General features: G+C 32.4%; 1 protein-coding gene across 1 annotated transcript in view; it reads right to left on the reverse strand.

The window, feature by feature from the left end:
* The window catches only part of Lrriq3 (leucine rich repeats and IQ motif containing 3), a 123,676-nt gene that overhangs the window by 39,764 nt on the left and 65,397 nt on the right, over nucleotides 1–18,515 (reverse strand). Inside the window, 2 exon segments of the mRNA XM_010605245.1 lie at nucleotides 123–249; nucleotides 14,147–14,157. Of these exon segments, the coding sequence (XP_010603547.1) occupies nucleotides 123–249; nucleotides 14,147–14,157 (138 nt within the window).

The raw sequence follows: 18,515 nt of genomic DNA on the forward strand, positions 1-18,515 counted from the left end.
ATATATATATATATATCACATTGTTTTGTATTTATGTATAGTTCACCATGCTCAAGTTCTAATTGCTTTAAATTTTCATTAAATATATTATTCAAATATAATTTAAATTTTATATAACTAACCTTTTTGAATGAGATGTCTTGATTTTTTTTATTTACTGCCAGTATCTTTGGTTTTTGATTCACATGAAATAGGGGAAACATCTTTTCTATGTTCAGTAGACAGTTTTGCATCAACAGGAGACACATTCTATGAAAAGAAACATAAAAGCATGAATAGCACTGTGTAAGATTTAGAGTTTTTGAAGAGCAGTCACATGTGTTTGGCAGTTAGTATTTATTTTCATTTTTTAAAAAACTTTGACATAGGCAGAAAGCAGAAAAAAATGAAGTTTCCTTGCTTATGATTTTAATGAATTGTCTTCCTGCTAACAGTTAGTGATATGACTTGGGCAGTGTCAGGTAGGAGATGGAGAGAGAAGCAGATCTACAAGGAGGGCTCCCGAAGTAGTAAACAAACGGGTATGTGCTCTAAGAAGCCGGAAGGAAGGTTCAGAGCAAGGTGGAGACAAACATTCCCAGAACACTGAAAGGAACTCAACGAAGGGAGAAGAAACTTGAACCAGATTAATAAGTCTAAAAGAACAAGTGGATCAGACATGAGTGAGAGGAACAATAAATGGAAAACTGAAGAGGAGCTTCAAGGGGGTACTTTCAAATGTAAACTAATAGTGTCTCTACAGGTATGTTTTACCAGCATTGTTTTCTTTCTTCTCTTCACATTTCATGCAGACTATTTCAGAGGTTTTACAAAGTCAGCAGGGACTCAACCCCTTTCAAAATTCACATATAGGGCCGGGGATTTAGCTCAGTAGTTCCACCGCGTGCCTCAAAATTCACATGCAAACACCATCATACTGAGCCTGTATAACTTCTTTCCCCAAGTTTTTCTCATGAATGAAGATAGGTACTAGACTTCTAAGCACTATGCTTACATTTCATTAATGAAGATAAAGGTAGGGGAAATTACAAAGGGGCACATATCTTGTGTCTTAAGGAGATTTCCTTGAAGTTCTTCTAATGTTTCTAGTAAAATCCCTTTGTCACACAGAACTACAAAGGAGAAGGAAAAGAATGTAGGTCTTGGCTAAAAAAAAAAAGGGGGGGGCATACTGAAGTGTAATGGTAAATTGTTATAAAAAAAAAAAACAAAGTGAGAAGATATTGGCAGGCAATAAACAGTTCACACAGGGAAAAGCTCAGAACCTTAGAGGGAAGTGTATGTTTGCATACTGAAACACTGTTCCAGGTCATTATAACAATCCTGGATGTTTTGTGTACTCTTTTATGGAATCCTTATGTAACACTTCATTTGGCCTTGTTTTAAACTTTAAAGATATGAATGAATCTGATACATAAAACAATCAAGAACTATGCTCTTTCAACCTAGAAATTCTCACAAACATCTTTACTAAATAGAATTAAAGTCACATACTTCTTCTATAACAACTAGTACTGCATTCATGTCTAGTTTTAGTGAATGGGGCCACCTTCATTCAAAACCAAATCAGGTAAATTCTCTGATATATCACAGTTGATAGGATTTTGAAAATAAAAGTGCAGTTTTTACATTTCCACCACTACTGTGACTTGTCTAATTATTCAAATCTCCTTTAAAAAAACCCTACTGGGATATATTTTCTGGTTCCCATATATACAAGTTTCTGCCAAAATTTCTGTACCAGGCAATATAGACATAATCAAATAGGCAGACTCTCTTTTAAATTTAACCATGATACTATCTAATTTATTTGTTGAAAATATTTTGCTTTTATAAAATAACTCACAGCTCTAGGATGTTTTATTGTTCATTACTGATACTAAGAAATATCTGTTCCTAGAATCAATCTGCATTTTTACTTTTCAGTGAAAAATATTAGACTGAAAAGCAATTGTCTTACAAGTGTTGATGAGTATCATAACAGATAAAATAAATTTTCTGTTAGAAATACAACTTACATATTTCTGAGCCATATGTTCTCTGCATGTTTAGAACTTTTAAGTTTGTGAAGAATAATTATAATAAAATAAAACATATCATCAAAATATGATACAATTTTAAGTGTAGCTGCTTCTATTTTCTTTTAAATCCAATTCTTCCATTAAACAAATAGGACAAGATTATATAGTATGCTGCTTGTATTATACAATTAAATCTGTGACAATTGATTGCTACTGCTTTTTGAACCACAAATTCTTCTATAAATTCTCTTCAAAATACAGCATTATTCTTATATCTTCCTACTTCCCAATTGTTATGTTTATTACTATTCTGTCTCTCCTTCCTAACAATGAAATTCAAATATATCCTTTTTTATTGTGGTTATCACATTTTTATCCTATGAAAACAATGTGGGTCCTCAAAGATTTTTGCTGATATTTATTCTTTTATATTCTCCTGAAAGAATAAGAAAACAAAAATGTATGTTTATCAAATCTAAATATCCAATTTCTATTTCAAAGAATTGTAACATAAAAATAATGAAATGTAAAAGAAATTAAACAGGGATTTAGTAACTTTGTTTCAAAAATATGTTTCCTTTACTTCACCCATTTATCCTTTTTCAAGTATCCACTGTAACTGCCATCATTTATAACAATTTTTATTTCCTTGCTTTTATAAAAAATTAATCATGAAGGATTCAAAAGTTACAGTAGATAATGATCAGATATACTAAATCTTTAAACTAAGAATCAAGGAAGCTACTCCAGAAAGGAAAACAAGTCTTTCCATCATGTATATAATTCAAGTAGGAAAAGAAAATGTGTGAAGACTTCTTGTATCTAGGAGATCACGGAGGAGAAGTTAACAGATAACTGTAAATGATCAAATGAAGACTTTGTTTTCAATAATAAATGTGTGTGCTGTTACCTATAACATCTTAAACCTAACACAATAATTTTAGGGAATATTTTAAGGGCATCTGGTAATATTCAACCAAGGAAGAATATAAGCTGAAACCAAATCAGCTACATCAGATACCATTTCATTTATAGTAGGATAAAAGAAAATTCACACTCACATATTCATGGACTAATGGATAAACCTGCATTCATCAATAAATTCAATATTTCATTACTTGTGAAATGTCAGTATTATTCTGTGGTGATCAGAGAGGCTAAGTGAACACATGAAGAAGAGTGAGATTTAATAAAAGGATGCCACCTTGAGAAATATCTCTAATGTCATCATAAGTGAGTTCTCAGCCCAAACTTTATCAATATTTTCACATATAATTTGAATAACAACTTGTAAGAAATGTCTCATCATTTTCCCGATGAGAAAGAAAAGGAACAGATTCACTTAACACTGAATAGAAACCTAAAATATTATTCATGATAAAATACTGGAGCAGCGAATGAAATTAAGTAGATTAAATAGCGGTAAATATTGCAGTAGGGTAAAATACATGTAGTCACTTGAATATACTGCTTGATCTAAAACATAAGTGAGAAGAGGCCAAAGTCTGGCACTTAAGATTAAATTAACATGAAATTCATTGAATGCTGCCATCCTAAGTTATATTAGCCTTCCATCTAGAATGAGGGGAATGACAGACTTGTCATATTCATTTCTGATCAGACCCATAGCTAAAGCACTACATCAAGTCCAGGAAACATTTTTAGATGAAACATGAGCAGAGGGAAAGCTACCTATATTGTTAAAGTAAAACCCACACAAGTAGCCATATATGTATAAGTCTAAAGTAAAGAAAAGGTAACTAAGAGAGATTCAGGCCCCCACTTTCCCACTTTTTCCAATATCCATCTTTCTCATATTGGAAATTATAAATCTGTTGTTTAAATGAGAAAAATGGAATATGTTGTCTAACCCTTCTTCTGAATATTTTTTATCTAAGCCATTTGCAAAACGTGGTGATTGTAGCTGCAAAATATATTTCAAATTGATTAGTTTCTCTCCATTTTCAGTATTATTTAAGGAAGGCTGTAATCATGTGTATTTAATCGCAAATACATCCTAATGGAAATTATAAAACACAGTGTTTTAACACAAAATAAATACAAACTGGTCAAAGTATAAATCTGGTCATGTTTCTTTTAAATTTTAAATTCTGATTCCTACTCAACATTTTAAGTCTTTATGAGCTACAAAAATTCAGCAAAATGTGACATCCTCTAGCCAAACTTATCTGATGTTACTCTTAACTTTATTACACCCCTGCACACCAGATTTCATTCAGTTCCTCGAACACCTTCCAAAGAAATCCAGCTCAAATCCTTGCGCAGTTTCTTCCTTCCTCTTTGAATGCTGTCTTTCCCATACTTTGCCGGGTTTGCTCCTTATCCTTCAGGTTTTAAATACTATCTTTTCCTAACAACATTTTGGACCAACCTTACGGGAACTAATCTCCATCTTCTTATTCTTCACTCAAGACACTATTTGTTTAATTTATAATGTTTATCACAAGTTTGTTTAGTTAGGTTACATTTTCTCCCTAGAATCTAGCCACAAGGGCAAGGACTTTACTTAGAGTATTTTACTCAGTGCTGTGAGTCATCTCTGGCATTCAATACTCAATCAAATGTTAAGTGAACAGTAGTGCCAAACAGAAATACAATTAGGAATGGGTGGAGGCTCAGAAACTTTGGTTCAATATATTATAAAATAGAGCTGCATCCTTTGGAGATAACCCAATAATAAGAAATAATTGTAGAAGGAAGTTATAGGCTGCGTTTTTATCGAATGCTATCCCCATGCATTTTCAGCATTCCTTCATTTCTGAATTTGTTTATACTTTAAAGATACTCCAAAGCTTTTTACGCAGAAAATCTTCGTAATTCTTACAGTGACTTCTAAGCTATTTATCGTGTACATTCACTTGAACTCTAAAATTTCTAGGATCTCATCTGACTTACCAGTGCCTGATTTCATTACATGGACAGAATAATAGGTAGGAACAATTATATCATTACTCGGAGAAGTATCTCTATCTGTTTCATTGATTCTTCATCCTAATAAGCTAAAGAACCAAAACAGTAATGAAGCTCTTCTTACATGAAAGAGCTCTTCTTGAGAGTAGAGAAACAATCAAAATATTCTACAGAAGGTATGAAAGTGGAAGATACCTAATATAGGAATACATTTCACCTAATTATAAAATATCTCATAGGGTTACTAAAAATTGAAATAGATTAGCTGAGGATGGATAGAGTTTCTTATAACTGCAAAAACAGGTAGGAATCTGGCTGTTTAAAAAATAGGTGTGACTCTACTAGATACTTATTTCTCTAAAATGATGATTTTTATCCAAAAATTGAAGAGTAAAAATTATAAATTTACCTCTACCTTTTAGATCAAGTAAAATATTCTATACTGAATTCTTTTATATCTGAAGCTCAAAGTTCATTTAAAAACTTTCATTGTTGGGCTGGGGATTTAGCTCAGTGGTTTGGTGGCCTGCCTTGCAAGCGCAAGGACCTGAGTTCAATCCCCGGTACCAAAAAGAAGAAAGAAAAAAAAAGTCATGTTTTTTCTGAATTTATATGAATTATTGTTCCTTAAGCTTGTAATTTGGGCTTCAGTTAGCTGTTATGCAAACCAAAGCCCAACAACTTTAAAGGAAATTGCAAGGTTTTGAACAAGAAAGAAAAAAAGATTCATGTTTTTTCTGAATTTATATGAATTATTGTTCCTTAAGCTTGTAATTTGGGCTTCAGTTAGCTGTTATGCAAACCAAAGCCCAACAACTTTAAAGGAAATTGCAAGGTTTTGAACAAAGTAGTCTGCTGACACAAAACCGCTCTTCACGACTGTACTATCCACGCCATGTCTGAACAAGATGTGCTCTGCTAACATTTCATATTGTCCACTGTAAAAGTCTCTTCACAAACAGAAAATCACCATCCACCACCTAACCTGTCTCTTGTTTTGTCTTTCCTACTCAATATTGTTTCTGTTTGTTTCCTTCTCGTTCACCTGGGGAAAATGGAACATATACCTTTGTTATCATAATCATTTTTACTTCCACTTTCCCTCCCTGCCTTCCTAACTTCTCCCATCCATAGAGTCCCTTCCATTCTCTACAAGGTCTGCCTCTGTTTCCTTTTTTCTATTATTTTGCTCTTTGAATCACCGATATTTTGGGTTTCACATAAAAGAGTAACCATACAATATTTAATCTTCTATGTCTGATTTATTTCACTTAGCATTATATGCTCATGGCGTATCATCTTCCTATGAATGATTCAAATGTATCCTTTTTTATGGCTGAGTTCATACATACCATTCATTACATACCACATTTTCTTTATCCTTTCATCTGTCAATGGGCCTGTAGAACATGGCTTTTAACAGTGTTAATCTAACCTTAAGTTTTCAAGATAATAAAAGGGAGAATTTTAGGATTAGACTAAACACAAGCTACAACTATTTCTTGTTTGTCTGAAAATCGTTAGATTTCTTGTTTGGTAGCATAGCTTCTCATTAAATTAGTACACACCACTTTCAACATAAGGGAGGTTAACATATTGATCCAGGTGTGGCTAGTAAATATGGTTGTCCTCAAAGTGTGTAAGCTGTAGCACACCACCTGTAGCCTACTTTTGATAGTAAATGCACAGTATCAGAAAAAAATACAGAAATGAACATGGTTTTAAAATAATGTATGAAAACAGTTGCTTTCAATGAAATTACCATTTCATTAACTTAAAGTTTTAACTGCTGCTTGAAAAATTGCTACTAGTTTGCATTTGATCCCAATCTTGCTTTTTCTTCACAAAGAGGAAATGAAAAGCTAATACTGAAAACATGAGGAAGAAAATGCACAATGACCTAGACAAAGAACCATAGGCAACATGGTAAATATAGAAAGAAATGTAGCATTTCTCTCTCTTCTACATGGAAAGTAGACAAGGGAGAGAGGGATGGCCAAATGCCGTTTTCTGCAAATGTCCAGTTAAAGAACACAGGGGGAAGAAATGGATCGTAAAAGCAATGTTTCTTCATTGCAAGCATCTTTGAAGTTATGGTCCATCACTTTCAAGATTAGCAGCACCACAGAGGGAATAACTGAGGCAAACTCTTTGCTCTACTCCAGCAGATACTTAGTACGAGCAGCTGTAGAAACCAGTACAAAGTTCCTACAAATTTCTATGAGACTTTAGAGAATAATTTTAAATTGAAAAAAATGAATGCTAGTCTATGAGATTAATTACTGATACAAGTTGGAATAAACAAAGAAATGGGTGTGAGGAATTTCAGACTGTATACATTTCATTTTTAAAATCTGTCCAGAAATTTATTTGATTAATTTTTAGAGAGCAGTGCAATTCCACTCACAATCATATCCTAATTTTCCTAATTTTAGGTACTGTTTAATCCCAACATTACATACAGAATGAAAATACCTTATGTGAAATTCTTGGGACCATAAAAGTTTCAAATTCAAGATTATTTCAAATGGTGGAATACTTGCATATATGTAATGATATATTGGGGTTAGTATCCAGGTTTAAACACAAAACTTATTTATGTTTCACATGTATCTCATATGCCTATGTTGCAGGTAATTTTTATTATTCAGCTTACCTGTTTCTAGGCCAAACTATCTGGCACCAGCACCTTAAAGGAAGAGAGACTTAGTTTGGCTCAAGGTTTCAGAGGTCTCAATTCATAGTGAGCTGGCTGCAAGGCAGAAACATCACAGCAGAAGGGCACGGTGGATTGAAACTGCTCAATTCATGGAGGCCAGGAAGAAGAGCACAGGGGAGGAGTAACCATAAGAGATATGCCCTACATAGCCCCAGTACCCAGCCCATCCAACAGGGCTCCCTTCCTAACAGCACATCCAACTATGAAGTTCAGTGAATTAAACCACCAATGAGTGTAACCTAAGAGTAACACCATACATACCATGTAATACTGATGAATATAACGACATATATACCGTGCAATGCTGATGAGTATAACACCACATATACCATGTAACACTAATATAACGCCATGTATACTGTGGCAACACTGATGAGTATGATGCTCTACATACCATGCAACACTGATGAGTGTAACAACCTATATACCATGAAACACCACATATACTATGTAACATCACATATAACATGTAACAGTGAGTTTAAACCATATATTCCATGTACCACTGATGAGTGTAACAACTTTTATACCATGTGACACTGGTAAATGTAACACCATATACCCCAGTGGTGGTGAACCTATCCATATATACTGTAGCAGGCTGTTTACATCACTGAAATCTCTGAAATTTTGGCATCACCGATATATACCTTATAAAACCTTATAGCACTGATAAGTATAACATCCATCACCTCCCCAGGAATCTCTTAATACAGTTAATTGGACAAGATTAACCTGATGTCATTTCAATATTTTTTAAAGCGGGTCTACATTTTGAGGACAGCCCATCACACAAGGTCACTCACTTTTGGCCTCATGCAGATGCTCAAAAACTCTGAAATTTAGATCATTTGAGTTGTGGATTTTCATATTGAGGATGTTTACCCTGGAGTAAAAACAGAATAATTTTGCATCTGGGTTCATAAAAATCACATTTTAAACAAATATCTCTTCTCCCTTTCCATAATCAATATAATTTTGTTCATAACTTTCAAAATATTCATTTGCATGTTCAGAACCTGGTCTGATTAGCTGGGCTCCTCTATGCAATGGAAGGACATATATGGTGACAGATCTTGATAGCAAGCACCTAACAGATCTGCCACACAGACACTCTGTAAATCTCAGAAGCTGGCTGGTGTATGGGCCTCTTCCCCAGCCTCCATGAAGTTTTTCTTTCTTATATAATGGTTATTTATATTTCTTACCCCTTTTAAAAATAATTCTAAAGCCTGGGACAGTGGTTTACTTGTTTCATTATCCATACAGCACTCTGATTGGATTATTTAACCTCTGTCGTAGCATTAATTCACAAATACAAAGAATGAGAAATTTGATTAGTTTTTCAACAAACATGTATCAAGTGCCAACTACATCAATAAGCTTTTTATTAAATTCAAACTAGAGTTTCAATAAGAGGAGGTACTTATATTTTCCATAGGAAAATATCTCAGATTAACAGCACGACAACATACATAATCATATTTCTACAGTAAGTCATAAGTACAAAGTCATTATTTATATTCATCAGTATTTAAATCTACATAAATATTTCCTGATTTATATTTAGTTTTCTACGTAGATGTAGAAACCATGATAAGGCACTCAGAGTAAGGAAAACAATAGAAAACATAAGTTAAATGCTAAGAAATCTACTGAAAACAAATCTGCATTTTCTTAACCTTCATGTTGCAGTAAATTGGTTAGAATAATATTTGTCAAGGGGTATATCCAATAATTTTGAAATTAAATAGAAACTGTGTATAACAAATATGAATTACTGTTCTTGTATACTCTTTAAATGGGTAAGCTTATAGTGTAAAGCAAAATTTAATGATATACAATAAAATAATTTTCATGTATAGAGAAAGCCTTTTCTTCTTTAGTAACAAAATGTAGAGCTTAATGGTCTACATTTTGGGTTTATTTGAACAATATCTCATTTTAAAACATAGGAGAAAAGAACAGCTAAGAACTGACAAATTTTCCTGATGTGTAAAATACTCTTTAAAATTTAAACACCTTAAACATGCCTAAAATTTTAGAGCTTATATGTTTAAACTAAAGTTTGAATAAGAGGAGGGGTATATATTGGAAAATATATGGAAAATATCTCAAATAAATATACATAATTGTGTTTCTAAAGTAAAGCCAGTAACAACCTACTTGAATGTGATTTCTAAGTGCATACTGGTAAAATATCAAATTCATTCATAGTTACTTAGGTAATATTTTCTAAAATCACACTTTAAAACTCTTACAACTAGGAATAATATATGTATTGTGAGAGTTTAGTCTATTTGTAAAAGTTGTTTCACACAGCTTTATTGTAATAATGCCTAAAGAAAGTTTCAAAAAGACCATTCCAAAAGCAGGGTAATTATACTTTTCCCCTCTAAATGCCACAAGTACACAAGGAACTTCAGGGACTTTTTGACCAAAAGGTAAATTAAACAAAAAGTGAAAGCTATATACACAAAACTACATGTACACAGGTTCATATACACAGAAATGTACATCCTTACCATTGACCCCATACATACAGCTTGCAAGTTTTACAGCCTGTGCATAAATCTGTCTGTCCAATATCAATGATTTATTGAAGCTTCCTTAAAACTTTAGCTCTAATCTTTTATTTTTTGAGAATCCAGCTTTTAATTTATTTACTTTTTGAGTATCCAGATTTTACTTTTTTTTTTCAGATCTAACCTTTCTTATCAGAAATATTTCAGTCAATGTCCAAATGCTAATTATTTCTGTGAAGTCCAATATTCCTACAACTGAGTATCACTCAAAACCATGTTTTGGGGAAAGCTGATTTTATTGTGATATGTCAACTTCGCTTGAGTAGGAAGTGCCCAGCAGGACAGTACAGCTCCAAATGTGTCTGCAGCTGACTGACACACAGTGCACAAACTGAATGGGGAAAGAACCATTAAATAGGCCAGTGATTTAAAAAGAGAAAGAAGAATGAAGCCTTCCCCTTCTCTTTTTTGGAGAGGCAATGATTTTTGCCATTGTCATTGAATTCTTGTCTCCAGTTTCCTCAGCCTATCAGAGTAATCAGCACAGACCCCATAAAGAATCTCACCAGACTCTGCAGTGAGAGCTAAGCCTCAGCCTCTGACTGGATCCCCTGGCCCTCCAGTGGGGAGACAGCCATTTAGCATTCTTCCACTCCTGATTCTGCAGTTATCCTTTGTAGCCCTACTTAGTAAATCCTTACATATTCATAGTTGAATAAACCAGGTGGAACAAAAATGGACCATATGACCCCATTCATAAATGGACCCTAAAAGAGTTGACTATATAGAAGTTGAAAATAAAATGATTATTACCAAATACTGACGTGGAAGGAGTGACCAGGAGAGACTGATGGCTACACAGCAGCAGTTAGAAAGCAAGGAGTTATAGTGTGCTGTTTGCTGAACACTTGGACTACTATAGGTAACTACAGGTACCGTTAGCAACAGTAGGTTACTGTTTTCAAAAAACTAGAAGAAATGATTTTAAATATTTTCACAATAAAGAAATAACAAATGTTTGAGTAGATAGGTTTAACCTGACTTAAACATCACATTGTACACAAGTGTCAAAAATCATATATGTTCCTCATTGATATGTGCATTTTTGATATCAGGTATTTGTTAAAATGTAGTTAATTATTAAACTTCACTGGCAAAATTGGCAAAGATGTAAACAGGTCTACTTTTGCTTCTTAAACTCTGAAATCAGCTTAGTTAGAATAATGTATATTTGGTTGATCAGAAGCTTAAAGGTAAAAAATTTCCTGCTAGTTACTGAGCCTTTCCAGACTTCCTAGGTGAGTCCTATAAGCAAAACCCATGTTCAGGTACAGTATCTTGAAACCTATCTAACTACAAAGTATCAGCAGTATGATTCAATAGTTAATATTTTCCTTCTCAGCCATGCTGCTCATATTTGTTTTGCAAAAATTCAGTGACAGTGATGAACAGATGAGTCATAAAATAGAAATCTCAACATTCAAGGCTTATCCCAATAGTTTCCTTTAAACAAATAAAAATTCATTCTGAGTATCAGGTAAAGAATGGTCCTTTTGTTGATTTTATTATGTTTCTATTAGAAAAAGATGAATTGCTTACAAAGTTTTGCGCTAGTAGCTTCTGCAAAGCAGTAATCTTGTGGTGGGACTTTTCATCTAATTGGCAATTGGTAATATTAGTTTTATTGCATGAGGAAGTGAGTAGTTTTATGAATACTTTGATGCAAGTTTGAATGTGTTACACTCTACTGGCTTAGATGAATTAGGAAGTGTGTTTTCTTTTCCACTTTGCACTTATCTTACGTACAGCTGATCTCCCTAGTGTCCTGAGACAGGCATTCGTCCTGTTGTCCAGGGAATGGTGGGCACAATTCCTTTTGACACTGATGAAAGGTGAATACACACAGCCAGCCTACTTCAGTGAAAATTGACTCATAATTTTGTTTTACCCTGAAGAAAAATACAATAGTGAAGTTTAAGGTTGAATTTTTTAAAATTTTCCCCTTCAGGTATAACATTAGTTAACAAAAGTCTACAATCTTTATATCTTTGTCTTAAAGACAGTTAGCTCAATACTTGTTTTTAAGCAGCCATGAATCCTAATTATCATGCCTCTCTAAATGATAGCATGAAATATAAACTGAATTTTAACATTTAACTGTGATCAAAAGTTAAAATTCAAAAAGAAAGACGTTTTAAAAATTATTTTTTTCATCTTTAATGTCCACTAAGATTTTTCCTGCAAAATGAGTATGGACATTTCCTATAGATATTTAGTAGTTAAAAATACTTATTTCTCAAATAAAAAGTATGCACCAATTTTCTTTTATGAAAATCTCAGTGTTATATCTGAATTAGGATTTTCAAGATTATTTCAGTGTCCTAAAAATAGGAAGAAAATCACTTGACATACGGAGTCTCACCAACTGCTTCAGTGCAAATATCTTACCTTTAAATGCAGTTAAAAAAAGAACATAATATGAAAAGTTAATGCTGTTATCTAAAACATTTTCATTTTCTAGTAACACCTAAAGATCTACTAGTCATTAACTACACAATTTACTTTCAGTTTGTTAATATAAATAGCCTACAGAATTTCTTCAAATATGTTCTACGTGTATTTTAACTTCTAATATGACAGGTAATAAAGTTATTTTATTTATACAACTCATCATTCCATGTTTTATTTTTGACTTGCATTTTATAATTTTAATTTATCTTCCTTCAATGATGCCCTTTGCTTTTCATACTCATATATAAAGATCTCAATTATAAGGAGTTTCTATTAGATATTTTTATAGTAGTAGAACAGTGGATTGATATTTTCAGAAATATACTAAAGTGGCTGGGTTAGAAGTAATAGTCCAAAATAATATAATCAAGTTTAGATTTTACTTCTTTTAAATGCAACAAACAGTATTTTAAGTAAATAAATCTTGAGTGCCTATTTGCACACCACTGTGCCAGATAAAAGGTGGCAAAAGACAAAATACAGCATCCCTTAAAGTGGCTTATAGTCTCAACAACATTCACACAAGAGTCACTTTAAAAGGACACAGTGTATAAATAAATGTAAAAATACACAGGTAGGCTAAATCTGATGACATATTCCAATTTAATCAAAGAAACAAATTTATCCTAATTCTAAAAGAGGGCTTTATTAAGAAGAAACAAGTATTTGTTCTGGATCACATCAGGGACTTCGTTCTTTGATTCAGTGCCGCAAGCTGAAGCAAAGAGTGAAACAGATTAAGAGGTACAATCTGAGAGCATTAATATTCTCAGATAAATCAAAGTAAAGAATAGGTGTTGGGAAGGAGGTTTTGACTTTGGAGCAAATCACAATCTAAGGAGAACAAACAAAGGGGTTTCAGCGCCTACTGAGATGGAGACTTTGTAATATAATCTCAGGGAAAGGCAACGTCCAGAATGGAAGTGCACTGGAAGAGGACACGGTGATGCTTTTCTACCTTAGGTCTAAGAAAAAAGAAAAGACTGTTTCAAAAGTTGGCCGACTAATTCATAGGAGAAAAGGACAAATATTATTAGGTAATTCTAACTTGATTCTAATACTGAAATCTCATGACATTCATCTGTAGCTCTGGAGGTAAAAGTTAATGACAGAAAATGTTTCCTTTTTATATCATCTTCCTATATCTTTGGAGTTACTAAATCACGAAATAGAGACCCCACTCTCCTAATTCCATGACCTAATACAGGAGACAACTAAACCTTTCCTGACTGATGATACTTAGTGTCCTTCCTGCAAAGCCTGCCAAATAATGTTGGTAATTGAATTTTTCTCTCAATCTGAGCATTCATCATTCTTTTCTGTCTTGCTTTTGATGTCTGTTGGTCTTGGACCATTTCCTATGCCTCCATTCTAGCAATGAAGTGTTCAGTCCCACTTTTCTTCAAATAGGCCATGGCATAGTGTCTGAACGTTGATACCTGATGATAAACTTCATTAGCACTAGCTGCTTATCTTAAGCTGATTCAGTTTCAATGTTGTTACACTGCACCAGTCCTCTGCCTGGTCTAACTGCACGGACAATACATAGAATGCACAGTACTCAGTGGATAAGAAACCACCTGAAAGACTGACTCTCTTTTGCTAATGCCTAGTGTTTTAAAGACCCCACTGTTGGTTTTTATTGTTGTTTCTTTTGCTTTTTTGTATCATCCAGTTGCACAAATTCTTTCATCATCTAACATATTTGGCTTTAATACAGCCTTTACCTATGTAAAATAAGTGTATCTGTTCCAAAGTGAGTGACTTGTTAAAGGTTCTAAAAATTATCAGAAGTTGAATTCATTAGAAAACATTATAAGGAGCCAGGGATTTAGCTCAGTGGCACTGTACCTGCCTCACAAGTGCAAGGTCTTGAGTTTGATTCCTGATACCAACAATAAAAAAATCATAAAAATAACTTGGAACTTGTGTTAGGTGTGAAAAAATAGATACTGCTTAATTTACTAAAAGAAAAAGATAAAGCAAACGTAAGAATGAGGGAGTAACTTGAAGAGAATGGTGAGGAGACAACTAGCTATACGTCCTGTTTGGAACAGAATAAGAACAAACACCACTGAATTGGTAAACTACACAATACTTAAAAGCTCACTGAGTACTGAAATACAGAGCTTCTATTTTGCTCTTTCATCTAGGCTTTTGGAATTTACTACATTTTCCTGTCATCTGTGATATTTCACTACCTAGAAAACTTCACATTAAGAGGAGTGTGATCGCTCTGTATACCCTTTACTTTATATCATAATTAAGATCATTAAGAAGTCTAACATTTAGTTGCCTATGTAAAAGTTTGACTAGCAAATATAACTTGTTAATTCTAAGTGTTTTGTTAGGTATCAATTATATCACAGCACATATGGCAATAACATGTAGAGAGCTACCTTTTCTTGCCAATTAATGACTTGAGTGCTTAGACAAAAATAAAAATGTTCATAAATGGCTCTATTCAACTGTTTTTCCTCATTTTTTTCATACGTCTCTTACAGTAATTGCAATAGTTTCCTTTCCATTCACACATTTGTCAGGATAATTCTCACCTCCACGTGTTTGAACATTCTGTTTTCCTAGTTCACACTTTTCTTCTTCTGCTCTCTGTACAGTTTTTATTTGTTTTCCTCATACACTTTCCTGTTTTGGTCTCATGTTTCTCGGTGGTGCAGCATGTGCTCATTGCTCCTTTGTAGATGTGCATCAGTCCCTATTACATCTGCATTATTCTATTACCTCATCTAAAATATTATTACTTAGAGAAAAGAAAAATGACCTAATTTTCCCATGGTGCACTGAGGTTTTAAAAAAAGCACCGAAATTTGTAAATAGAATTTCAAACACTAAACTAAGTTTTAATGATCATATAAAATATCTATATCAATATTTACTTATATTTATAAACCTGTGTGACTATATATCTACTGACCTTAAAATATGTGAGAAAAACTATTTTTTTATAATGACTATGATATTCACAGTACACGATGTGGCCTACCATTGAAATAAGTAAATATTTCTATAAATGGAAAATTTATGAATCATCTCTTATGCATTGAGTATGCTTTCAATTTGTCAATCTAATATCTTCTCCTTAACATATTATTTATTAAAACTCTGAAAATTGAAAATTTTTCTTTTAATTTTTGCAAGAAAATAACATACTACTCATACACATGGGTTTTCATTGTATGTTAACTTCTGAATTTAAGTAAAATGGTCTAAAATAATTGAATTATAGGAAAGTAAGTTTAAATGTTATACAGGACATAACAGTTAAACATTACTGACAATTCTTAGGAATTTTTCTTCTGCACCCCCCCCCGGTACTAAGGATTGAACTTGAGATCTTCAACTTATGAAGCACATAGTGGAATCACTGAGCTCAATCCCTGCCTCAGCAGCATTCTTTAATAATAAATTCTACATTGCCAAAATTATTGTAAGAATTGATGCACATTAATAGAACAGAGTTCAGAAATTAAACTTTATATACGGTCAATTGAAATTTTACAAATGATCAAGATAATCCAATAAGGGAAGTTTGTTTTTCAACAAGTAAGGATAGAATAATTGGATATCCACGTTGAAAAACCGAAATCAAAGTCCTAACAGAGAACAGCTCAAAATGTACTGAGGAATAAATATAAGAACTAAAACTATGAGAAGAAAACACAAAATAAAAAGGAAGAAACATAGAAATAAATATCTATGACTTTGATTGAATGACATTTTATACATGACATGACAAACCTGACAAGAAAAAAAGATAAATTCAATTTTCCCAAGATTAAAAAGATACGTGCTTCAAAGGATATCATTTAGATAGCAAAAAAATAAATAAATAAACACAAAAAACAAAAACAAAAACCCCAAATAATGGGAAAATTAATTTTCAAATTATATATGTGCTAAAATATTTGCATCAAGAAGGTATAAAGAATGCTTACAATGAAGAAACAAAATATTATAAAATGATCAAAGGATTTGAATATGAATCTCCAAAGAAGATATAAGAATGGTTAATACTTGAAAAGTTCAGAATCATTAGTCACTTATGAAATGTAAATCAAAATCACAATGATACATTACATTACTCACATTAGAATGGATGTAATAAAAGAATCTCACGCACTGACGGTGTAATTGTAACCTGGTGCAGCCTCTGCAGACAGTATTCTGACATATCCTCAGAGATAAATCTAGAATTACCGTATTATCTAATAATTCCATTCCAAGGAAACAAAAAACATATGCTACATGGAAATTTGCACATGGAAGTTTAGAGCAACATTATTAATAGGCAGATATTGTAAATAAGTTCAAATAATGAATGGATAAAGCAAATGTAGCATATTTATAAGAGGTATGAATATTCAGTAATAAAACACAGTACTGATACACATTACAAAATGGATGACTTTGAAAACACTATGCTAAAGAAAGAAGCCAAATCCAAAAGACCACATATTTTGTTATAAAATCATATTAAATGATAATAATAGACAAATTTGTAAATATTGAAAGTAGACAGTTCCAGGGACAGTAAGAGTATCACTGATGAATATGAGGCTTTTTCTGGAATTATAAAAATATTTGGGTATCAACTAATGGTGATGGCTTCACAAATTTATTAATACACTAAAAACTACTACGCTATTCACTTTAAAATGGTATATTTTGTGATATGTCTGTATAGCTTTATAGAATTGCTTTTAAAGCTGCATAATCAACAATACAGCTTAAGTATGTGAAACTTATGGAGTATCAAAAATAAGAGATACCAAAATAATGAAAATATTAGAAAATAATTAAAAATTAGGAAAAATAATAGAAAGATATTGTAGAGAGTCACTAAAAACTTTCAGGTTAATCCAGGATTTAACTTTTCAAAAACTGTAAGATTCATTAATATTCTTCATAATAATTCATTAAACAAAAACTCAAATTGACATTTATTTTACCAAACTTCATTTCACCATTTGCTAAAACTGAAGAAAATAACTAAAATGAAGAAAACATATTTATCATTAATTATTAATTACACTTCTATTACTTTCATTTTAAGTTAGTAGGATTTTTGTAGATTTTTTTCTTTTTGAATTCAGATATAAATGATTTAGTATCATCTACAGCGTCATAATGAGTCACGGTTCAAGCAAGATTATTTAGAACCAAAAACCTACAATTACAGGGCCGGGGATTTAGCTCACTGGCACCACACCTGCCTTGCAAGTACAAGGTTCCAAGTTTGATCTCCAGTATCACAAAACAAAGAAACAACACAAAACATGGAAAAACCTAAAATTACATTTAAAAGTAAAACTGAGATAAAAATCCTTTTAGAATTTACCTGCAATACAAGAGCATAATTAGTAGCTCAAATTTCCCAAGATTACAGATAAGTTAGGGCTACAATTCTCAAGAAATAGTGTGCAATATAAAGATTACTAATGTTAATGGTAGGAAGGAGAAGCAACCAAGGGGTAGTATTAAAAGTTTTAAATGTTATAAAATCACAAAATAAATCAAATTTGGGTTGTTTTGTATTTAAAATATACTATAAAAGTAAGATGTGTGTTACCAGGTAAAAAGAAATCTACACTACAATTTGTAAGAAAAAACAAAGACTAGAAACATCCTCAACTAGCATTATAAAATAAAAATCTGGAAAAATTCACAAGTTTAAAAAAATGGCTAAGGGCCGGGGATTTAGCTCAGTGGTTTGATGGCCTGCCTTGTAAGCACAAGGACCCGAATTCAATTCCCGGTACCAAATTAAAAAAAAAAAAAAAAAAAAAA

The sequence above is a fragment of the Fukomys damarensis genome, unplaced genomic scaffold (assembly GCF_012274545.1).
Source record: "Fukomys damarensis isolate Sample0158 unplaced genomic scaffold, DMR_v1.0_HiC HiC_scaffold_33, whole genome shotgun sequence".
NCBI classification, from domain to species: Eukaryota; Metazoa; Chordata; class Mammalia; order Rodentia; family Bathyergidae; genus Fukomys; species Fukomys damarensis.